The sequence below is a fragment of the Sturnira hondurensis genome, unplaced genomic scaffold (genome assembly GCF_014824575.4).
Source record: "Sturnira hondurensis isolate 20B ecotype Veracruz unplaced genomic scaffold, ASM1482457v3 Scaffold0025406, whole genome shotgun sequence".
Classification (NCBI taxonomy): Eukaryota; Metazoa; Chordata; class Mammalia; order Chiroptera; family Phyllostomidae; genus Sturnira; species Sturnira hondurensis.
In genome coordinates this window covers 930,255-955,585 of record NW_028098037.1, presented here as the reverse complement: position 1 = coordinate 955,585, position 25,331 = coordinate 930,255, and the positions used below count along the sequence as shown (strand labels likewise).

Genomic DNA, 25,331 nt, shown 5'->3' with positions numbered 1-25,331 from the left:
GTTGTATGGCTATTGGCAGAGGCCACTGCCCTCTCTGTCTTTCACCAAGCCCGACTGGTATCTCACCTTCACAGGTGAGATCCACTACCCCATAACTCTGAACTCCCATCAGCCCTGCCCTGCTACGGTCAGGCTTCTGGCAGAATGTGGGACAGACTGAGTTGTGTGGCTCTAGGACAGGGATCATTTTTTTCCACATACACCCCACCAATACAAAAGCCTCCTTTCACACACACTGAAACCTTGGTCCGTTTTGGCCTGATAAACTCTGCTAGCCTCACCCTGGTGACTCCCTGAGAATTGCCTAGCCACAGAGGTATGCAAGCACCCAGAAGAGGGCAGCTAGATAGGGTATACCCTGGAATATTTGTTGAACAGCCTCAGACCCAGCACTGCCACCAAGTTTGAACCCGTTTCAATCCCATAAACACCACTCATCCCTATCTGGTGTTTCACTGAGAACCTAACTCATGCAATTTGAGTACCACCAGTAACTGAGCCTAATAGGCAGACAGCAGGCAGATATTGGGGTGCCTTGGAATTTTTCTGACATGCCTTCAGGCTATGTTGATAAAAAGTGTTGATAAAAGTGGCTTGGTGGACAGCTTGATTCTTCCTAAGGACACCAGGCCCAGAAGAGGCAGCTACAAACTAGATTGCATTGTAGCTCCAACCAGAGTGTCTTGCCAAGAGGCCTCAGAACCAACACACCCAGTAACTAGCTTCAAACAACATCAGAGCAATAGTCAATCAGCTTCACAAACAGCATATCCAAAGGGAAATCTCAGCACAAGACCCCACTGAGGCGAATACCACTTCAGCTGGACAGCACCTGCATAGCACCTCATACATACTCATACATACTGTGGTCAGGGCTGATCCTCAGAATTAGCCTGCCTGAGGGTTGACCCCATGCATCAACAGGCCAGTAGCAATCAAGACTCAATTACAAGATGGCTCACATAACCCACACAGGAACATTCCCAGAGCTCCCAGCACAGGTGATCAAGAAGGCTGTGCCACTGGGTCCCACCTACTATCCACCCTGCCAAGAGTGGGATTCATAGCAGATCTACCTAATACATAGAAACAAATACAAAGAAGCAGACAAAATGGGAAGACAAAGAAACATACCCAACTTCCGCCAAGATGGAGGCATAGGTGAAAACACTGTGCCTTCTCCCACAACCAAGTTTGAATACAATAAAGGTTTAGTAAACAAAGACACAGCCAAAGAACAGAAAATTGAACTATATGGAAGTCCAACAACAACGAACCGTTGAACCGGGGCTGGTAAGAGGGGCGGAGCCAGCAGCAGAGCAGGGTCGGGCAGGAAGGATCCCCCAACCCAGGCACATAGGCATCACGGACCTAGTCGGGGCAGACTGACCGAGGTCGCACATTCGTGTACAGTGAGACAGACTGCGCAGGCCCCAGCAGGCGAACCCAGTGGCAGAGGGCTGACCGCGGTCACACATTTGCGCGCAGTGGGACGGAAAAGGCTCAGACCCTGGTGATGGTGGCAGCTGCAGCGGCAGGAGACCGCAGACGCGACCCCCATTGCTCCTCTTTGACCCCCACCCCCACGTACAGCATCACAACCCAGCGACCCAGTTGCCCTGGCTCCTGTAAACACCTAGGACTCCGCTCCTGATATGTAACAGGCACGAACAGTCCAAAATATGGCTCAAGAAGAACTCAAAGCCCCAGAGCCTATAACTCTAAGTGACCAGGAAATAGCCAGCCTCGCAGATGCACAGTTTAAAACACTGGTGATCAGGATGCTCACAGAACTGGTTGATTCTAGTCACAAATTAGAGGAACATATGAAGGCTAAACTAATTGAAATGAAGGGAAATGCACATGAAACCAATAGTGATGGAAAGGAAACTGGGACTCACATCAATGGAATGGACCAGAAGGAAGAACGAAACATCCAACCAGAAAAGAATGAAGAAACGAGAATTCAAAAAAATGAGGAGAGGCTTAGGAACCTCCAGGACATCTTTAAATGTTCCAACATCCGAATTATAGGGGTACCAGAAGGGGAAAAGAAACAGCCACAAGTGGAAAATGTATTTGAACAAATAAAGGAGAACTTCCCCAGTCTGGCAAAGGAAATAGACTTCCAGGAAATCCAGGCAGCTCAGAGAGTGCCAAAGAAGTTGGACCCAAGAAGGAACACACCAAGGCACATCATAATTACATTAGCCAAGATTCAAATGAAGGAGAGAATCCTAGAAGCAGCAAGAGGTAAGGGAACAGTCACCTACAAAGGAGGTCCCATCAGACTGTCAGCGGATTTCTCAAAAGAGACCTTACAGGCAAGAAGGGGCTGGAAAGAAGTATTCCAAGTCATGAAATCCAAAGACCTACAGCCAAGATTGGTCTATCCAGCAAAGCTTTCATTTAGAATGGAAGGACAGATAAAGTGCTTCTCAGATAAGGTCAAATTCAAGGAGTTCATCATCACCAAGCCCTTATTATATGAAATGCTAAATGGACTTATCTAAGAAAAAGAAGATGAAAAATATGAACAGTGAAAGGACAGCAAACTCACAGTTATTAACAACCACACCTAAAACAAAAGCAAACCAAGAGGACAGCTAGATCAGGAGCAGAACCATAGAAAAGGGGACCACATGGAGGGTTAACAACAGGGGAGTGGAAGGAGGAGAAGGGGGGAGAAGGTACAGAGAATGAGTAGCATAGACAGTAGGTAGAAAATAGATAGGGGGGAGGGCAAGAATAGTAGGGGAAATCTAGAATCTAAAGAACTTGAGACACATGGTCATAAACTAAGGGTGGGGAATGGTGGGGGGGTGTGCAGGGTGGAGGAGAATGAAGGGGGGAATAGAACAACTGTAATGGTATAATCAATAAAATATGTATATTAAAAAATAAAAAGAAAAAGAAACATGCCCCAAATGAAAGAACAGAAGAAATCTCCAGAAAAAGTTAAATGAAATGGAGGCAAGCAATTTATCAGATACAGAGTTTAAAAACATCGTTATAAGGATGCTCAGGGAACATAGTTTAAATTACAAAGCATGAAAAAGGACATAGAAACTGTAAAAAAGAACCAGTCAGAAATGAGGAATACAGTATCTTAAGTGAAGAATTCACTAGAAGGAATAAACAGTACATTGGATGAAGTAGAGGATCGAATCAGTGACTTTGAAGACAAGGTGGCAGAAAACACCCAGTCAAAGCAAAAAAACACCCAAAAACCTATAAAAAATGAAGATGGTTAAAGAGACGTTTGGGACAAAATGAAACAACATCCATATCATACAAATGCCAGAAGAAGAAGAGAAAGCAGGGGATCAAGAACATATTTGAAGAAATGACAGAAAACTTCCCTAACCTGGTAAAGGAAAAGGTACAAGTCCAGGAAGCACAGAAAGTCCCAAGCAAAATGAATCCAAAGAGGCCCACACCAAGGCACATCATAATTGAAGTGGCAAAACTTGAAGACAAAGAGAATCTTAAAGGCAGCAAGAGAGAGATGGTTACCTACAAGGGAGCTCCTATAAACTGTCTGCTGATTTCTTAACAGAAGGAATTGGCATGGAGTATTCAAAGTGATCAAAAGCAAGGACCTACAACCAAGACTACTTTACCCAGAAAGGCTATCATTTAAAATTGAAGGAGAAATAAAGAGCTTCCCAGACAAAAAAGGGCTAAAGAAATTTGTTACTACCAACCAATGTTACAAGAAATATTAAAGTCATCTTTAAAACAAAAAAAAAGAGGAACACAGAAGAATGGGTGTTCTTCTGTGTTCACCCAAAATGGCAATAAATACATCTTTGGCAATAATGACTTGAAATATAAATGGCTTAAATGCTCCAATCAAAAGACATAGAGTAGCTGAATGGATAAGAAAGTAAGACCTATGTATATGCTGTCTACAAGAGACCTGTCCCAGGATGAAAGATACACACTGACTAAAAGTAAAGAGATGGAAAAAGATTGAAAATGGAAAGGAAGAAAAATTAGTGACAACAATACTTTGATCTGGAAAAATAAACTTTAGAACAAAGGCTATCATAAAAGACAAAGAAGGTCACTGCATAATGATAAAGTGAGCAGTCCAACAAGAAGATATAACCCTTGCAAACATGTATGCACCCAATGTTAGGAGCACCTAAATATATAAAGCAAACTTTGATGGACATAAAGGGAGATATTGACAGTAATAAATTCACATCCCATTGACAAGAAATCAGTAGGGAAACAGCCTTAAATTACACACAAAATCAGATGGATTTCATTGATATCCTCAAAGCATTTCACCCCAAAGCTTCAGAATATACATTCTTTTCAAGTGCACATAGAACATTTCCTAGAATAGACCACATGTTAAGACACAAAGCAAGTCTCAGTAAATTAAGAAGATTAAGATCATATCAAGCATATTCTCTGACCATAATAGTAAGAAACTAGAAATCAATCACAAGAAAAAAAATGAAAGACACACAAAGACATGGAGGCTAAATAACATCTTAGTAAACAATGAATGGGTTAACAATGATATAAAGGAAGAAGTCAAAATACACCTTGAAACAAATCAAAATGAGAACACAACAACCCAAAATCTGTGGGACATTGGGAAGGCAATCCTGTGAGGGAAAGTCAGCATTACAGATCTCCCTTAAGAGACAAGACAAATCTCAAACAACTTAATGTTATACTTGAGGGAACTAGGAAAAGAACAACAAACAGCCCAAAATGAGTAGAAGAAAGGAAATAATAAATATCAGAGCAGAACCTACCTCAAACTATTCCAAAAAATTCAAGAAGAGGGAAGACTGCCAAGCTTATTTTATAAGGCCAATGTTATTCTAATTCCAAAAGCAAATAAACACACTACAAAAAAAAATTATAGGCCAATATCCCTGATGAACATAGATGCTGAAATCCCCAACAAAATATTAGCAAACCAGATCCAGACATACATTTAAAAGATCATGTACCATAATAAACTGGGATTTACCATATTTTTTATAAGATGCACTGGACCATAAAATTCACCCAGACGTGCAAGAGGTTTTAGAGGAGGAAAATAGGAAAAAACAATTGAGGCAAAAAATGTGGTAAAATATTTAATAAGCTGTGACCCTGCTACACCACCACTGCCCCCAACCCCCCACCACAGCAAGCCAGATAAGCTACATTCAGACTATAAGACATACCCCTTTTCCTCCCAAATTTGTGGGGTGCGTCTTATAGTCTAAAGAATACAGTATTCTGGGGATGCTAGGTTAGTAAAGTATTCACAAATCCATAAATGTGATACACCGCATAAACAAAATGAAAGATAAAAATCACATGATTATATCAATAGGTGCATAAAGGGTATTTAAAATCTAGATCCCATTTATAATAAAACTCAGAGTTGGAATAGAAGGAACATAACATAATAAAGGCCATATATGACAAACCCACAGCAAACATCATACTCAGTAGGCAAAAACTGTTTCCCTTACAATCAGAAACAAGATAGGGATGACCAGTTTCACCACTTTTATTCAACACAGTACTGGAAGTCCTAGTTACAGCAGTCACACAAGCAGAAATAAAAGGCATCCAAATTGAAAAGGAAGATGTAAAACTCATTGTTTGTAGATAAGATGACACTGTATATAGAAAACCCTAAAGATTTCTCAAAAAAAAAATACTAGAATTGATAAATCAATTAAGTAAAGCAGCAGGATACAAAGTAAGTATCTAGAAATCAGATACATTTATACACAGCAGTAATGAGCTATCAGAAGGGGAATCTGAGAAATTAATCCCTTTTACAATTGCATCAGGAAAAAACACCTGTGAATAAATGTAACCATGGATGTAAATTATAAAACACTGAAGAAAGAAATTGAAGATACAAATAAGTGAAAGCATTCCGTGTTCATGGATAGGAAGAATTAACATTAAAATGTCCATACTACCACAAGCAATCTACAAATTCAACACAATTACTATCAAGATACCAATGGCATAGTTCATAGAATTAGAACACATATTCCAAACATTTATATGGAATCACAAAATACCCCAAATAGCAATTGCAATAGCACTCTTGAGAAATAAGAATAAAATTGGAAGAATGATGCAATCTCATATCAAACTATACTGCAAGTCCTTGGTAATCAAAACAGCATGGTACTGGCATAAAAGCAGACCTATAGCCCTGGCTGGCATGGCTCAGTTGGTTGGAACATTGTCCTATAAACCAAAATGTTGTGGCTTTGATTCCCAGGCAGGGCACATACCTAGGTTGCATGTTCAATCCCCTGTGTGAGGCAACCAATCAAGGTTCAGTGTTCCTCTCATCCTCCCTCTCTCACTCCCTCTCCCTTCCTCCTAAAATCAATAAACATTTTTAAAAAGTTTTAAAGGCATACAGATCGATGGAGTAGAATACAGAGGCCTGAAATAAACCCATGCTTCTGTAGTCAATATTTAACAAAGGAGACAAGAACATACAATTAAGTAAAGACAGTCTTTTTAATAAATAGTGTTGGGAAAATTGGACAGATATATGCAAAAACATGAAACTAGTACACCTTCTTACACCAAACACAAGAATTAAACTCAATATGCTTTAAAGATTTAAAGGTAAGTCATGAAACCCTAAAAATCCTAGAAAAGGAAACCATAGGTGGTAAAGTCTCAGACATTTCTTATAGCAATATTTCTTCTGATATATCTCCTCAGGCAAGTCCCATAACCAAATGGGACTCCATCAAATTGAAAAGGTTTTGCATAGCAAAGGAAACCATCAATAAGATGAAAGACAACTGACTGAATGGGAGAACATATTCACCAATGATACATCATAAAAGGGGTTAATATCCAAAATTTATAAAGAACTTGTGAAACTCAACACCAGAAAAAAAATCTAATTAAAAATGGGCAAAGGACCTGAATAGATACTTCTCCAAGGATATCATACAAATGCCCCATAGACATATGAGAAAATGGTCAACATCACTAATCATCAGAGAAATGCAAATTAAAACCACAATGAGATATCACCTCACACCTGTCAATGTGGCTATTATCAATAAATCAAACAAATTTGGCAAGGATGTAGAGAAGAGGGAACCCTAGTGCATTGTTGCTGGAAATGCAGACTGGTGCAGCCACTATGGAAACCAGTATGGAAATACCTCAAAACTTGAAAATGGAACTGCTTTATGACCATTAATTCCACTTCTAGGAATTTATCCAAAGAAACCTGAAACACTAGTTGAAAAATATATATGCTGCTATGTTCAGTGCAGCTTTATTTATGAGTACAATAGCCAAAATTTGGAAGTAGCCCAAATGTTCACCAGTAGATAAGGGGTTAGAAAAGTTGTGGTACATTTATAAAATGGAATGATGTGGACTCTGGCCAGCAGTGTCCACAGTGTTGTGAATGTGACGAATAAGATCACATGAACTGCAGAAGTCCTGTGGAGAAAAGGGATAGCATGGCCACTCTCTGAGTGAGAGAGAGCCCTGACCCTTGTCTGGACAGGCTTTTATTGCTTTCTGACAGCATTACCTCAAGGAAGGTCCTCATTCATCATTGTCAAACAGTAATGATCAAACAGTAGATAACATTCAGAGAACTGTGAGGCTTATTCTGAGTCAGGATCAGTTAGTTAAAGGGCCATAAAACTTTGGTAAACAAACTCATTTCATGCTTGGACCCTTATCAGAAAGTTGAGGACATTCTTAGCAAAGTAGGTTTCACAGGATTTTATGCATTCTTTCTTAGACCTGATCACCCCAGGGAACTGCCTGTTCCTGCCCAGGGCTGCACCTGCCCTCCAGCATTGTTTTAGGCTTAAGTCAGGCAGGGGGAGTAAGGCTGCCAAGAGATCAGGAGACTTACTGCAGACAGAATGAGGACTCAGGCTATGTCAAAGTCAAGGGGTGAGGGTTCACCATCCCCTTATTGTATAGACCCCCCAAGTCCTTCCCTGTTAGCCTCATCATGACCATGCCTGTCTTAGGTCGTCCCTCCCATGAGGAATCTTACCTGTCATTGGCTGACCAGTCATCCTCCCAGAGCCAAGCAGGGTAAAGTAAAAGGGGGCAGAGGTGGTGCCCCTGCCAAGAAGGTAAGCTTTATCTCCTTAGTGGCTGATGGTCCCAAGGTCTCTTACTCAGCCTTAGCCATCAGAGGGATTACAGCTTCTGAAACCAGGCAGGGAAGTTCCCAGCAATGGAATACTACTTGGCCATAAAAAGGAGATCTTACCTTTTGCCATAGCATGGATCGACCTGAAGAGTATTATGCTAAGTGAAATAAGCCAGTTAGAGACAAATATCATATGATTTTAATCATACGTGGAATCTAATGTACAAAATTTACTAACAAAATAGAAACAGAAGCATGGATACATGGAACTGACTGACAACATTCAGAGGGGAGGGGGTTGGGGAGCTGGGTGAAAAAGGTAAAGGGATTAAGCAAAAAAACCCAGAAAACCTCATAGACATAGGCAACAGTATGGTGATTACCAGAGGGAAAGGGGGGTGAGGGGAGGTAAAGGAGTGTAAAGGGGAATAAATGGTGACAGGAGGAGACTTATTTGACTTGGAGTGGTGAACACACAACACAATATACATAAGATGTATTATGTAGGTTTCAGGTATCCAATAACTTTTATTAGCCAATATCACTCCAATACAATAAAATTTTTTAAATAAAAAATAAGTCTTTAGAGATAAACCACATTTTCATTACATAGTTTTCTGTACCTATCGTATGTGTTCTTTATGGTTGAAATAAGGGAGAATTTTGGAATAGACAGCTTCTCAACTTATTTAACAAAATCCAAAACAATTTTTTCATAGAAATGAGAAATGGAATAATCTAGCAGTTGATGTAAAATGATTGAGTCATGATTTTGCCGGTTATTTTCCCACTCACTTATTCAGTCTCACCACTGTGCCAGTCACGTGCAAGGGACAGCAACGGATGTCCTGCAGACGAGACTGTATGGCTGTGTTTAGACACTACAGTGTTGTCCGAGACAGGACAGAAGTCCTGCAGGAACGTGTTTTTCTCCCCATGTTGCAGCCATATAATCTAAAAATGTTTCAAAGTGGTTCTGCTTTACTGAAGGGCAGGTTCCACAGAAGACACCTAATTTCTATTTCATGACGTACCATGTGGCTACAGAGCATTCACTATCAGCACTGCCCTTGTAGACATTTGTTTCAGGGGAATCTTCATGCTGTTGCCATCTGCCGTAGCTGTTCAGAGCCTTCCTGCCCACTGTAACAAGTAACCTTTCAGCGTTAGTGGATGACATTTGCTGAGTGTTCTTGTTTCCTATCATGTGGAATGTGAGTGAGCATGTGACCTGTACCCCAATAGGCATCCTCAGGGAATAAACCCTTTAAGATTCACAGATACTGTCTAAAACAGATGAAAATGCTTTATGCAATACCATTTGCCACCCTTTCCCTCCCTGGCAGCATTCTGACTAATCTTTTTCATGAATTGCTATATCTCATCAGCATCCTGCTGCTGGCCTGGAGATGCTGACATACATTCCTCCACCAAACAGGTAGCAGATACAATGTGTGCCTTCCAAGAAAATAGTCCAAGAAGAACTTCTAATCCTTTGTCTTATATTAAATGTCTTGTTTCAAAAGCATTCGATCTTATTCTGGAAATTTTAACTGAATACCCTCGATCACCTGCCCAGTCCCCACATGACTGTGCCTTGTTGGAGTCATTACCAAAGAGATGCAAGGCTTAAGTTAGGGCCACCATGAGTCAGCATATTTTTGACATGCTTTCAAATGTGTATAACTAGATACATTAGAATCCGGAGCATTTGTTAAACCTCAAGATTTCTAGGCTTTGCTTTATGCTCGTTAAATCAAAGTCTTTGGGAATCATGCACCAGGTGCCTCTCACAGGCAGCAGCTGTGGAAGCGCTGGATAAGGGAGTGTACTCCCTTATCCAGCTATTTTTAATGCATAATAAGGAGCAGAGTTTTTTTTTATTCTGACAGTGTTAGAGTGTACATCCAACCTTCTAGTAAATCCTTTGCACTCCATAGATTCTGAATTTTATCAAAGTTCCTATAGGTAAATCTGAATGAATGTGCCTGAAAACTGCATCACAGGAGAGGGACACACGTGATCACATAAGAAATGCCTTTTCTAACACATACAGAATAGAAAAACTGTGTCCAAAGAAGCAACACATCAGATTTCTATAGATCTGAGGGAATGATTAGACTAGTAATTGGGAGTCAGTAAACATAATGAATACACTCAGTGGAGTCCAAAAGAGAGCTTCATCCATCTATTAATACACATTCCTCCAGTGGTCAGATATTTTCCACTTTGCCTATTAATGAGACTGTAAGTTTAAAAACAATTGAAAATGTTTGTGTTCAAGGGTTACGGTTTTGTGCTCTCTTTCCAGAAAACTAAAGTATCTTAGTTTTCTAAGTATCTTTAGTATCTGGAAGATACTTAAGTATTTTCCAGAAAACTAAACTAAACTTTAAAGTATATTCCTTTAAGTGCTGACTTTAAAAAATAATTGTTTTCCTTGGACCCAGGATTACTGAATTACCTGTTTCCCCCCAAATCATCAGTTTCTTGTAGCTGCGTTTCCGCAGTCTCCTTCTTGCTGTCAGCTGTCACTTTGTCAGCAGCTGTTTTGACAAAGGAGGGGTTCTGTAAAAACAGTTCTTCCATTGGATGAGGAGGGCCTGTCCGTGGAATACCAGTGTGAGTGACCGTAATGGGTTCTAAATAATAGAGCCAGCCTGCAACTGAAACACAGCCCTAGGGGTGCTATGTCCCTGTCTCAGCACCCAGAACAAATTTGGAAAAGACATCACCTTTGAATAACTGCAGTTTGTCCTTTTTCGTCACTTATGTGAGGGGCATTTCTCTGTGCTGATGATCCATACTGCTATTGTGGATGGAGGATGTAAAAGAAAATGATCTGCTTTTTAAAAGAGGGTGCTTATACTGGGTTTAAAAGGAACTCTCCGTTGTTGACATGTAATTGTGACCCCTTTGGGAAATTTTAACTCCCAAGGATAAATTTGTCTTCTGGAGGATGAAAAGTAGGATAACGCTATTATGTTTTTGGCCCTGTGTACAACCCATAATTGTGGGTCCTTAGGAATTCTCATTTGTGGGCTTAAAATATTACATTGTACACTGCATTCTGTTTTATCTTAAGGATACATAGGAGCTATGTGACATTTGGTTTTTCAGCTGTTACAGTAAAGTGAGGATCACGACTGCTTCCTAAGATTTCAGTGAGGCTTGGAATTTTGAAAAGTGCCTTGTGTAATAAATAGCAGTCTCCTAACAATAAGTTATTACTCAGAGTACCAAGGGGAGAGCAAACAAAAGTACAAGTAGGCAGTATATATTTTTAACAATTCAGGATAATTGTTTTTTCAGCCCCTTGGGGGTTGGGGGGCTGGAAGGAAAGTGCACGTTAGGATGCTGTGGAGTTGACAGGAGCCGGGCAAGTCCTGTAAGTATGGTGGTGGGATGATGTCTCCCTTGTATACAGGGGAGATGACATTGTCAGGAGCAGAGGGCCAGCTGCACTGCGTGACCTTGACTTCGCCTCCTAACCTGAGCAGTGGCTGATGAGTGGAGTGGTGGCCAGAGGATGTACATGACCTGGTTCTAGGGGAGGGGCTGAGAGGTGAAGTCCCTAGAAGGAGGGCAACACCTTGGGGTGCAGTCTCTTGAGAGCCCCTGCCCAGACCACTGATCTCCTCAAACATTCACAGCTGGTACCATCTGGTGCTGCACTTTGTGTTTAACTCCTCAGCCTACTGGCGAGCCCCCATACAAAGTAACAGTGTACCAGGGGACCTTCTTTACATGAAAGGTTTCACAATGATAAAAAGAATATAGGATTTTATAAACAATCCTGAGACCTGAGAGCCAAAGACAACAGCCCCGTCCTGATTCCTGCAGTGCAAATCCACACAGGGAAGAACTCCGTGCGAGTTATTTTGTACTGTAAGACCTAAACCACAGATGTTGTTCCTAACTAGGAACTTGAAATGATCGTTTGAAGGAGGATCACTAAAAATGTGTTATCTGCAGGTTTGTCTCATACAGTGTAGATGATATATTAAATATTAAACAGATGAGTCAACATCATTGATAAGAGTTTATAACTTGTATTTTATTATGTCACCTCATTTGAATATGTCGATAGTCACAGAGTACTCAGCAGGGCCCTGTCAACACAAATCTGCCTCAGTGTTCTGCAAGCAGGCACAACCAGTACAGTTATTAGAGAAGTCACAACAGCTTCACTTGTATGGCATTCAAAATAGTATATACACCCCTGACTATGTGGCTCAGTGGATTGAGTGCCAGCTTGCAAACTGAAAAGGTTGCTGGTTCGATTCCCAATCAGGGCACATGCCTGGGTTGCCAGCCACCCAGCTGAGGGTGTGCAAAAGGCAACCACACCTTCATGTTTCTCTCTCTTTCTCCCTCCCTTCCCCTCTCTCTCAGAAAAATAAATAACAAAACAAAAATAGTATAAGTAACCATATATATTAACATTAAAACACTTCTTCAACAACAAATAATCTTTTTATCCTGGAAAATGAAATATGCATGTGCTTAGTCAATCCTCATAAGTATATTTAGAAGAAAAAGAAGAGAGGCTAAGCTGATTTACTGTGTATTTTTGCTGAGTCCTCACTTAACATCATGGGTAGGTTTTGTGACTTTTAAGTGAAACAGCATATAACAAAACCAGTTTTACCGCAGGCTGGTTTTGTAAGCAAGGGTTAAGTTCTTAGGGCATCTTATCAGCTTATCTCAAAATGACATAAAATGAAAGGTCCTGCTTTCATTTGAGGACCTGTTTTACATACATGCCCTGAGGAACAATCCTTTATGCCTTATTCTTATGTTATCACCATCCTTTCTGTTGTCACTTTTACCCTCAGGCCCAGATTATATCAAACAGAGATTTCAGGAAGGTGTAGATGCTAAAGAAAATCCAGAAGAAAAGGTACCAGAAAAGCCACCTACACCAAAGGAATCTCCTCATTTTTATCGCAAAGGTACGACACCCCCAAGGTCTCCTGAGGCAAGTCCCAAACAAAGGCACTCTCCCCAGCCGTCCCCACAGCCTGCAAGGAAGCAGAACCCCAGCCCAGGGGCCAGACTCAACCTAGACATACGGAATGTGGCTGATGAGCAGGTGACAGCAGTCATCAACAAACCCTTGATGTCAAAGGCTCCCTCAAAGGAAATGGGAGCCATCGTGCCCCAGTCCAAGTACTCTGGCCGCCACCATGTTCCCAACCCCAGTAACGGGGAGCTACATTCTCAGTACCATGGCTATTATGTGAAACTGAACGCTCCCAAGCACCCTCCAGAAGATGTGCAGGAAGATGAAGGATCCGGCCACTCTTCCTCAGTGCTGGTGCACAAGCCATCACCCAACAAGTGGAGTCCCCCTAAATCTGTGACAAAACCAGTTGCCAAAGAAAGCAAAGCTGAGCCAAAAGCCAAGAAGTCTGAACTTGCTATACCAAAGAATCCAGCAAGCAACAATTCATGCCCTTCTTTGGAAAAAGAAGCCAATTCGGTAAGTTGACTAAGATGAGTTTTCTCTTCCTTACCTCACTCTGGTTCTTTCAGGTAGCATCATGGGGTGACTTGCACCTTGATGACAACTAGGCTTGCACAGGTCCTGACACCACGAGGCTGCTTGGAGCAGGTCTGAGCACATTCGTAGCTGGAGATAGGAAAGAGCTTTCCAGGCAGGAATGCCACCAGGGTCACTCAGCCAGCCACCCACCCACCTTAAACATCATTCAGCTTGGACAGCGTCATGGTCGAGCAAGCCTTTCCCAGCACTTCCTGGTAGCTTAGTTCGGACTGCTATAACAAAAGTACCATAGATTGGATGGCTGAAACAACACTTTGATTTCCTACCATTCTGGAGACTGGGGAGTTCCAAGATCATGGCACCAGGGGATTTGGTGTCCAGGGAGGGTCCACGTCGTGGTTCATAGACCGTAGGCCCTTTTATCACTGTGTCCTCATGCATCTGAGAGAGAGAAAGCGAGTTCTCTGTGCCTCTCATTAACCCATTTTGACGGCCCTACCCTCATAACCTAATTACCTCATAAAGACCCCATCTCCAAATATGCAACATTGGAGATTAGGGTTTCAACATGTGAATTCTGGAGGCACACAAACATGCAGGCCGTAACAACAGCTAACTAACTTCCTGAGGGCTGTGAGGGAATCCCGCAACTCTCAGAGCCCGAGCTAGGAAGAGGGCTCCAATGCCATGTTCTCAGTTCTTGGCCCACCTTTTGACTCCCAGAAGAGTCAACACCTTTAGACAAAAGTACATCTTTTCTAGCTATTGTGAATTATCTTCATAAATATTTAGTTTGGATTTTACTTTAAACCAGGCCTTTGCTAGAACATTTTTCCTTTCCATATGCGAACTAAATTGGTTCGCATATGCGAACTAAATTGGTTCGCATATGGAAAGGAAAAATGTTCTAGCTGCAAGGCCTTGGTCTTCTAACCCCTCAGAGTGTTAGTGCTCCTAAAATTCCAGATTTTTGGTAGATGCTGATTTTAATAAATCTTGAGCATTTAGGGGTTTTGTTATTCAACCAGAAAGCTTTCAGTTATTGATAAATGAGATTTATTTGTTAATGATATATGGAATTCATATTTTATCAAGTTTTGTTGAATTTATAAAAATCTGAAGCTGAGTAATTTTGGATAAACCATTGACCAGTCTATCCATATGCCTTTGGAACAGAGGTGTTGCATGTTTATCCTAGCTTAGGGAGGAAGCCACAGCCAACCCAATATTTACTAGTAATTTCAGAGACATGTTTACATAAAAGTGTGTGTTAGTATCTTGGTCAACAAGAATATAATACAATCATCAGTTTCTTTTTGGTCTGCTTAATTTTCTCACAGGGTTAAACAATTGAAATTCATTTTTTAATTATGTTTGAAATTTCTTAGGTTTGTTGACTTTGCTAATATCTATAAACACTGGTTCCCACCCTTTATTTCAAATTCTAATCCTTTCGATTATGTAAATATACATTAATCAGATCAACTGGATTAACTTTCTGAGTCAACCCCATGGGATAGATGGTTTTCAAAACAGAGTAACTTTGAGACTCTAGCTGTTCAGTAAGCATTCATTGTGGGGGTTTTTTTTTTTAGTTTTAACACTGATATTTCAGTATCCTGATATTATACCTATAACGTATATTTATCAGTATTGAAGTTGTTAGATGTAATAATTCACTTCTTATTTGGCTTTCAGCATTTTTATTCACAGATTAATAAAGCCTTACTTTTATATTAATATGAGTTTGCCTAACTTATAAGGTGGAAGTTCAAACAATACAAGGCCCTGTAACTTACAGTTTGGGGTTCAGTTGACTTCTAAAACTGCCCACAGGGAAGCATATGCCCAGTGTCCTACAATTAGATGAGTTACCTCCCTCTTAACTCTAACAGTTTTCTATAAACTTCATAGTTTCCTTCTTTATAAAAACATCTGTTTCACTGATGTACAGAGTTGTGTGATTCTGGGAGTTAAGCCAAGCATCTCCCAACTCACTAGGTTTGTCTCTAGGGTTCCCTTCCCACCCCAAGGGGAAAGGAGGACAAGCAGCTCCCACTTCTGCCACAATGGGAACCAGAAGTCAGGACTGGCACCTTCCTGGGAAGATTTTTTAAAATATTTTATTTATTTTATTTTTAGAGAGAGGCAAAGGGAGGGAGAGAAACATCGATGTGTGGTTGCCTCTTGCACACTCGCCACTGGGGTGCTGGCCCGCAACCTAGGCATGTGCTCTGACTGGGAATCAAACTGGCGACCCTTTGGTGTGCAGGACGGAGCTCACAGTCTGGTCCTCAATCCACTGAGCCACACCAGCCAGGGCCTTCATGGGAAGATTTTAACAATTAACCTCTTTCTAGTAATAACTGAAAACTGCCTTCCACCCCCTGATAACTTTTCTTTATGGAGAGTTAGGAAGTGACAAAATCACCATCAAGATAGTCCATGAACAACTTTTAAAACCAAGGAGTACTACATACAATTTTCGATTAAATGACACTGTATAAGTTAGAGGTTTATAAATAATAACTTGAAAATTCGTAGAAATATTCACACTAAAGCACACATTTGAGAGAAAACCAGACGGAATCAGCGAGGGCTGTTTCTGGACAGCTGACAGACCCAGTTTGAGTCAGAAGCACCATTTGTAGGGTGGCTCACCAGACTGAAACTAGAATTTCAACCAGCTTATTAAAACAGTATAGGCTAGTGGCTGGTGCAGTGAACTGTTTTGCCGATCTCCCTAGGTTTAAATCCCAGCAGTGTGGCTTTCCTAGTGTGTGACCTGGATCAAGATTCCTAACTGCTCCGTGACTTGGTTTCTTCCTCCTCTATCATAGAGTTGTTAATGCTTATAAAGTTCTTAGCATGGTACCTAGCATATAGTAAGTGTTCAAAAACCATTGCATATAACTAATTTTGCTTCAACACTGTACTAGTGGAAGCATAAATAGCTGATAAATACAGTGAGTCCTCACTTAACATCATCAACATACAGATTCTTGGAAACCACAACTTTAAGTGAAATGACATATAATTGAACCAGTTCACCACATGCTAATTCGTATAAACAAGAGTTAAGTTTCTACAGCTTATGTGTGATCACAAAACCATCACCACACTTCTAAATAAAGATCCAAAACATTTCTAATATTAAACACTAAATAAAATAAATGCAAGCTATATACATATTTAAGAAAGATGACTAAGAACAAGTATTAAAATTCTTTTTCAGCCCGCTTACTGCAGTTCAGGGTCGTGTGTGGCCGGAGCCTGTCCCAGCAGCTCAGGGCACAAGGCTGTCCCCTTTCTGTACAGGGTGCCTTCTATCATAGAACCACATACCCATGCTCAGACTGGGACAGTTCACCTCACATGCCCAGAAAGATGTAGGAGAAAACCCACACAGACATGAGAACAGGAAAACTCCACATAAATCGTGGCCCTGGCCAGGAATCAGTTTTTTTCTCCTCAGTCTTTTATGAAACTATGTTGAGCAAAACAACCTTATTCAAAAACCTGCTATATTCCAGTAGACTCTGACCCAACCTCCAGGTGACCCTGACAGTTTATCTAGAAATCTAGCAAATCTTCTGCGACACAGGGTAACATCTAAAGCAAATTAATTCCTTGAACATGAGAATGCGGAGGAGGGAAGCACTGGCAGGGACTACTCTGCAGCCGCCCCCCACCCCCCACCGCCCCCGCCCGAAGAGATTTGTGACTCCTGTGGGCAGGCGTTGCATGTGGACTCATGCGATGCCAAACTTTTTTTGGAGGATTTTGTGACCTGGTGACTTGGGTTGAAGGCAGAGGAGGCATCTTAACAGCTTTTTCAGATAGACTGGTGAGGGGTCTTCTAATTAAGAATTGCCACCCCTTCTGAAAACTGCCTGCATTTTTTCCTAGCCATTACTCTGATGAGCTTCCAAGTTTATTTTGAGGTTTACCTGTTATTTCTTTTGAATTATAAACCTTAAAGCATTCCTGTCAGATCATGTTTGAACCACACACATAGACACAAACAATAAAAACAGTCAATCCATATAATTAAATGTTGTTATTAATCTAAACTAAGCTGTGTTCTTTTATGTTTTTGGAGAAATTTTCCATTTAACATAAACTATACCCTTAGCAGAAAAATCCTCACCATTTGAAATGAACAGATAGTCTCTTAAAGAAAAAAAAATTATTTCAAGTTAGAGTGACTTTCCATATTTTGACTTCCTGCACTTTATGTTCTCACTGCCTCAAATTTTCTTCCAATCAGGACTTGCACTTTGCCCTGCAACAGCTTCCTTCATGACACCTGTTCCAGTCAGTCTTGAGAAGCAAGACTGATTATTTTTTTCGTTTTGCTATTTTAAGCTACAACTGGCCACCAGTCATATTTATGAAACTTCACCTTAAAGTTTTCCACGCTGTACCCAGCAAGGCAGCTGAAGAACACAGAGGTCACATCTTGACATCTGCCTTAGTATTAAACACAGCGTCCCGGAATTTACTTTTTGCCTGGTTGCTTTATGAACCTGTTATTGCTGGTTTACCCTCGTCTTTACTGAGTCATCTTTAAAGATAGCTTTATAAATAGTAAGACAAATGGATTTGTATATTAGAATATATACAGAATAAATGTATGTTCAATAGAAAAATTTCCTCATCTTCTTGCATGTCACTGTCTTTCAGAATTGGGAATTAAATGCACTGACCCAAAAGAATTGAAATGATCCCCAAATTCTTAACACATTCATGAGCAAATTCTAATCAGAGTTTATAGTATTCATAGCATTTCCTTAGTCTCCATGCTGTTGTGATGTTAGGAGATCATCTCAATTATTTGCTGAGGTATAAAAGTTTCCCACATTATATATTCTGAGTTCACCAGGGTTGAGAAATTGCCTGGGTTAGTACTCTCCTAATCATTTACAACATAGGTATTCTGAGAAAAGCACAGGTAGTTTTTCTGATACTGTGGAATCATGCAGTATGAGAATACCATGTTAAAGAAGTTGATGGGAAATTGGCTTTCACGAGTATGTAGAGAAAGGGGCATGAGTTCTGCAGTGAGCAGACTAAAGTTTAATTCTAGTTCTAATTTGTCGTGGCTGAGTAATCTTGGGCAACATACCACCTCAGCTTTGTAAAATGGAACTAATAATCACTTGTGAAGAATTTTTAAAAATAATCTACAAAGGAATCTTAGCTCACTGCCTGACATACAAAGACCTGCAGTAAATGGGTTTTCCCCCCTTTCATTTACTTGGGGTTTAGGAACTAGGTAATGTTTTTCTTCTTCCTAATAATCCCTATGTCAAGGGCATCCATTTTTACTTCATCCTTTCCCTCGCCCTTATTTTCTAATCACCCTGTTTGTCTTTAAATGCAGTAAGTTAGTCCATTTACCACACCCATGTCACCTGGAAACGTACCAGAAGAGAGCAGGTTTTGATGAAACCTTGGCTGTCTGAATTAATGGGGCAATCCCTACATGTGGATGCACAGTGGTGAGCAAGGGAGGGGCCCTGCCGCCGTGGAACTCCATCTGAGGGGAACAGCAACAATCACCAAAATTGACATTAAAGCATGAAGTATTAAATTGGGAGAAAATGGCACAAACATTCTGACCTCTGCTAGGGAGGAGATCTCCTTCAAGGATGCGTGACCCAAGCCCTAGACCCTGCAAGATGACCCCAGGACCAGTGGTAGTTCCAGTCTCACTCAGTAACCCCATCTGTCAAAACTACTATAGTAAGCATTTGAGGACTAACAGTTTCAATGTTAGTTTTCTCATCTTTAAACTAAGAACAAGACTACCTCCCCACCTAAGTCATGAGGCCAGCTTTAGAATGCTTTTAATGCTATTTAAGAATAAGACATAATTTTAATGGTAACTACCAAGATTGAGTCTTTGTACAAAGATGGCTGAGTTTGGGCAGATCTGAATAGGTGGGTCATATAAGGCAGTTTGTTTTTTAAACAAGTCAACAAATTTTGGGTACCTTGGGCAGGGTGAGATATATACTGAAGTATTTATCAAAATAGGATTCTGTGATTTCTTAAGCATAACTTCACTTCTGAAATGTTAGGGTTATAAACAGAGAAACAAAAAAATTAAACCTGTAAAATGATTTGTGGAAGCATTCAACTTCCCACTCTCAGTTTTTCCTTTAAGGAAGGAATATGTCCAAAAAGATGACCAGAGAAAGCAGTAGTCAGAGATCTTCATTTTGAGTTCTCCTGAAATTTCTCCTGGGAGGCCTTTACAAGGCAGTAATTCTTCCTCATCCACATTGTGCCTTAACAAAAAATGCGCATCTACTCCACGCTAGTTCTGAACCGTGCATGTTAGGCGAAATGTGTCTCACCCACACTGTTGCCCAATGTTTTGAGGCAAACATAGCAGATTATTTTTAAGTCATATTTTAGATTTAATTAAAACTAGACTCATTTTAAGTGAAAGTTCAGAGGTGGCTTCATCTAAATATGACATTGCTATTTTTAGTTTATACCTTTTGTAACCGCTGTCATTCCTGCCTTATTTACTGCAACTGTGTTGGCTTTTTTAATATTTTTAACAATTGCTTTTGTGAGTTAATGTATGTACCGATATTAAAATGTTAAAGTTGTGCTTTAACATAACTTTATGCTTGTTGTGTTCTGTTCTATTTCCAGGGCCCTAATTCAGTCATGATCATCCTTGTCATGCTGTTGAATATCGGACTGGCCATCCTCTTTGTTCACTTTCTAACCTGACTGGAGCTAGGAAAGGTAAGAACAGTCTTAATCTCTATATAAAAATCAGGAAATATAACATTCTTTTCCCATATTCAAATTCACATTCTTTTTAACAACTACATATTGTCCTTCACTTTAATTTTGGCTGTGCCTGAATGTGATTCAACATAGTTACTCAATGATACAACTGTTTTGACCCTACGATGAAGTCATGACAACTAGTGGTGTTGCCCACAGTTCTCCGCAGTGGTGTCATCAGCCCTTTAAATGGCACGCCCCAGTCAGATGCAGACACAGGGAAGGAGGTTCGGAATTAGGATGGGCTCACGAGAGAAAGGAAACTTGGAAAATGCAGCCGGAGTACCCATTCAGTTCCCTTGGGAATGCTTTATGGCTTTGGGGTCCTCTGGGAGCTGAAGCAAGCAACCGTGTTGGAGCAGAAAACTTAACAATCGTCTTTTTAAAAATCTGCTGAAACAGGCCCATCTGGCAGAGTTCTTGGCATTGACTATTCCATCTGTCCTAGCATAGTGTGACTAAACTGGAAATGTATGGAGCTGCGTTTTTTTTTGTTGTTGATGGAAGTCAACAGCTGCCTTACTATTTTACCATCTGACGTTTTCAGTAGGGAGCTGGGGAAACAAACGAGCCCGAGGAATGCGGCCGGAGGATTGTGTTGCTGCGCCACTTTTCCAACATTCACTCCTGTCTCATTACAAGAACGAGGTAGCAGCATCACTCAGCAGTCTTATGCCATGACCTGCTGCTTTAACGTCTCCCGGAACATTCTGGGAGAAAACGTTGTGTTTGCTTGTGCACGACTATTTTTGCTGTTTATTTAAAGATGATGTATGGTCACCTACCATGTGCGGTCCTGGCCAGATGAAACACACATGTTGCATCTCAAGGAAAAGAAACAACAAAATTCTAGAGAAATGTGTTGATTTTGACAGCAATACATCATTTTTTAATGTCATTTAGTCTTCCTAAACCTTTGGTGAAAGGCTGTTTATCTTTAAAATTTAGCAATTTGAAAGCATTATACCTTCCTAAGAAATAATTTAATTTTAAATATTTTTAATGTTACTAAATGAATTATTTATGCACTTACAAGGTGCTCGACTTTAAAGGCTGAAAGACAACAGAATTCTAAGAAGTCAGAATGTTGCATGGGTTGCAGTAATCGGTGTTTAAAAGATTCAGTTTCATTGCTGACGTACTTTACAACCAAATAAAATCTTGTCAGTGTCTATGTTAATTCCCATGAAACTTAAGCAAGATGCTATTAATAACTGCTCTTCTCTTTCTTTTTTTTCCCAACTGAATATTTTGTTGAATACATTCAGGTAGAGCATAAAGCTTTGTGAGATCACTGCTTCTCAATTTTATGCCTTATGTGTTGTTTTTCAAAGTCCTTTTAAAATTTTATTTCACATCTTAAAGGCTTAGACTTTTTTGTTTGAGTATTTGTCCTTCGCAGTCCTTTGTTATTCTGACATAATCTGATTTTTTGCTGTTTTATAATTAATCCTTTATTACTCAAAAGCATGCTTACTTCGAGAAACTACATGGTCTTTCTAAAAGTAATTATTTAAAAAGAAATTGGGGAGGAAAGGTTTCTGTTAAATCTCTATGAAACACTACATTGTGGAGAGGGAGCTATTCTTAAATAGTTTCATAATCTGCATGGTTTAATCCAATTCTTTTTGCCTTGCTACCTTTTCAATGCAGAAGAAACAATTCACATGTTAGCACAGGTGTGGCCTGGATGCTCTGTCCCCTGCCAGGTAGTAACCCAGTGGTGTTTTTTGCAGAAGTACAATATGTTGAGAATCCTGGGTGTGACCAATGTGGAATAAAGAAGAAAGCAGAAAGAGAGCAAATGAAAATTACAACTTGTATATTTATTTTTTACATTTTGCTTTGACTTTTAAATTTAAGAAGTACGTTTTTACCCAAGAAACGTTTGAGTTCCTCTGTCAGTCTCAAGACTGACACTTCTCCTTCCTAATCCCATAGCTCTTTACACTGGGAAAGCTGATTTTTTAAAGAAAAAACAAAATACTTAATCTTATTAAGTGTTTATTTAAAATATGTCATGCTTTGAAATAATGGATAACAGATAACTAAAGGATATGTTTATACAGTGAGCATGTTGGTTCCATTTATAAATATATGTATGATTTATAAGCTTTTTTAAAATAAAGCCAAAATTGTTGGTATTTTTCTAAAATGTGCACAGCTGTATTTTACATGAAAGGCTCTTTCTAATGGGTTGTTATACTGTACTCTACATTTTGGACAGCACATGAGGTCTGCCGATGTACTTAATAAAACATGACTTGTTTATTTAAAGTTTCTTGCTGTGAAAAAGAACTCTCTACCTGTGAGTTCCTTTATTTATAATTCTTGAAACCAAAATGTATAATGTACAGTTTTCACAACTGTATCTGCTCTAATAAAAAAAAAGTTGGTTATTTAAAAAGTTGTAGGTGTGTTTCCTTTGTGAGTAAATTACTGTCTACAGTTATGTGGAAGTTTCCGTGGTGGTGGTAGTATTGAAAGAAAGACCTGCTGAAAAATTAACAAGGGGGGAGGGATGGTCTTGCAAGAAGCCACATCGCAGAATGTCGTACCACACCATGATTTCTTTCTACGTTTCTTTCATTCTGGGCCTTCCAAATCATTTTGCAAAATAAGATTCCTTGCTCTGGCTCTTGCCTTCATTAATTGGATTAGTGCCTTATTCAGGATTTCAAGTCAGCTCCTATTTTTTAAGGAAAACTCAAATTTGGAGTAAATTTCTACTTGCATGGGTAGAAATTTAATTTTCAATTAATCTTTTAATTAATGTAAATTTTTTACCATTGAGCCCCAAATAAATTAATATGTTGCTAGAGCCCCTGCTGCTTAAGCACACTTCTGGAAGCATAGGCCAGTGTGCAGCACCCTTGGTCCTGGCCTAGGGAAGCTGCCCGAGAGGTGTGATAAAAGGACCTCTCCTAGAACAGCTTTCCAGGGAGCTACTGGAGCACTTCTATATTTCAAGATTTGTCACTACTATTGAGGGCTAATCTGTTGGAGACCTCCATATAAATAATGCACAAAGTCTTCACCACTAGGTACTAATAGACTGACCAATTCAAACAATTAATCTAGCAAATCCTAAATGAACACAGCATAGAACAGCATGTTTGGGAGCATGCGGGAAAAGCACAGGGTTCTAGAAAGATGACTGATTCCAGATTCAGGTCCAAACCACATGTGTTAATGGTTGAGGCCAAAGCTCAGAAGAAGACTGTGTAGTTGAGAAAAATCTGGAAAATATTCTGCATGCTCATTTGATGTAATACACATTTTCAAGAGTTACGGTGAGCAGGCTCCCTGGGCTCACACTCAGTGCAACTCGCTGTCCTCTTCTCATGCTCTGGAATGTTGTGTAGCCTCGTGTTTCCAACTTCATATGTAGTTTTAGATGTGGCATAGTCTGCCTATCCATGGGAGTGGTTCATGAGGCTGGGTTTGATTATCCCAGGTTTGTGAAATATGTCCAACATGTCATTCTTACTTTAAAAGTACTGAAAAGTACTTTAGTATTTCCTAACAGCTTGGGTAGAGGTCAGAATAATAGAAGTAGAACAAAATAACAAAATAATTTAAGGAATACTAATGAATAGTGTGAATATAGATAAACTTCTGGCTAGACCCTGATTGACTGTCGCTTCTCCCCTAATCTAATCCTCTGGCTTCTTCTCTGTAAAATGGGTGTAATCATATCACTACCCTCACAGGCCGGTTGTGAGGATGAAATGAGCTCACTTACATTAAGTGCTTTAAGTACAGTAGCTGACGCATAGTAACTGTTTTGTATTTATTAGCTTTTACTAATGGATGGAACTAAGAAAAAAATATTAAATGTCTGTAACGAGTGTCTCAAACGAGTTAAAAAGTAAAGTGAGATCCCACTAAAGACCTCTGTATAAGGGTTAATTATGCCACAGGTCATGTGATAGTTTTTCTTCAGTGGTGATCAGTGAGTCTTCCTCACTGTAAAAACCAAATGCCACATTTACAAACATCCTTTTTGACACTCACATGTGCTTTTCTTTATAGAATGTGAGACATTTGCTTTGCAAAGTACTTTCACATCACTGTCTCATTAAATTCATATAGAACTCCTATGGAAGATTTTCTGCAATTAAATGATTTGCCCAAGGTCTTGTAAACAAAACTTATTAAAATTTGTAATTTTGATCTGACTCTACATATTGTGCTTTTTCAATGACATACTTTACAGAACTAGAACAAATATTTCAAAAATTTGTATGAAACCACAAAAGACCCTGCATAGCAACAACAGTCCTTAGAAAGAAGAACAAAGTTGGAAGAATCATGCTACCTAATATCAAATGATAGTATAAGGCCATAATAATCAAAACAGCATGTTACTGACATAAAATAGACACATAGATCAATGGAACAGAATAGAAAGCCAAGAAATAAACCCATACCTTTATAGTCAATTAATATTCAACAGAGGAAGCAAGCACACACAATGGGCTAAAGTAGTTTATTAAAGAAATGGTCTTGGGAAAATTGGACAGATATGTGCAGAACAATGAAACTAGACCACCTTCTTACACCACACACAAGAATAAATTCAAAATGGATCAGAGATTTAAATGTTAGACCTGAACCCATAAAAATCCTAGTAGAAAACAAGCAGTAAAATATCAGACATCTCTCATATAAATATTTTTGTTGATATATCTTCTAGGGCAAAGGAAACAAAGGAAAAATAAACAACTGGGACTACATCAAATTAAAAAGTGTTTGCACAGCTAAAGAAACCATCAAGAAAATAAAAAGGAAGCCCAGTGTATGGGAGAACATATTTGCCAATGATACATCTAACAAGGGGTTAATTTCCAAAATATATAAAGAATT

General features: G+C 39.7%; 1 protein-coding gene across 2 annotated transcripts in view; it reads left to right on the top strand.

Annotated features, from left to right (window-relative positions):
- Positions 1-22,863, top strand: part of JPH1 (junctophilin 1) — a 92,625-nt gene extending 69,762 nt beyond the window's left edge. Inside the window, exons 4-6 of one of the 2 annotated variants that reach the window (XM_037039718.1) lie at positions 12,979-13,625; positions 20,322-20,417; positions 22,199-22,863. In XM_037039718.1, coding sequence (XP_036895613.1) covers positions 12,979-13,625; positions 20,322-20,402 — 728 coding nt within the window. In that variant the 3' untranslated portion in view covers positions 20,403-20,417; positions 22,199-22,863. Of the gene's footprint in view, positions 1-12,978; positions 13,626-20,321; positions 20,418-21,009; positions 22,107-22,198 lie in introns of those variants that run through there. The other variant, XM_037039717.1, reaches the window with a different exon arrangement.
- Positions 22,864-25,331: the final 2,468 nt, after the last annotated feature.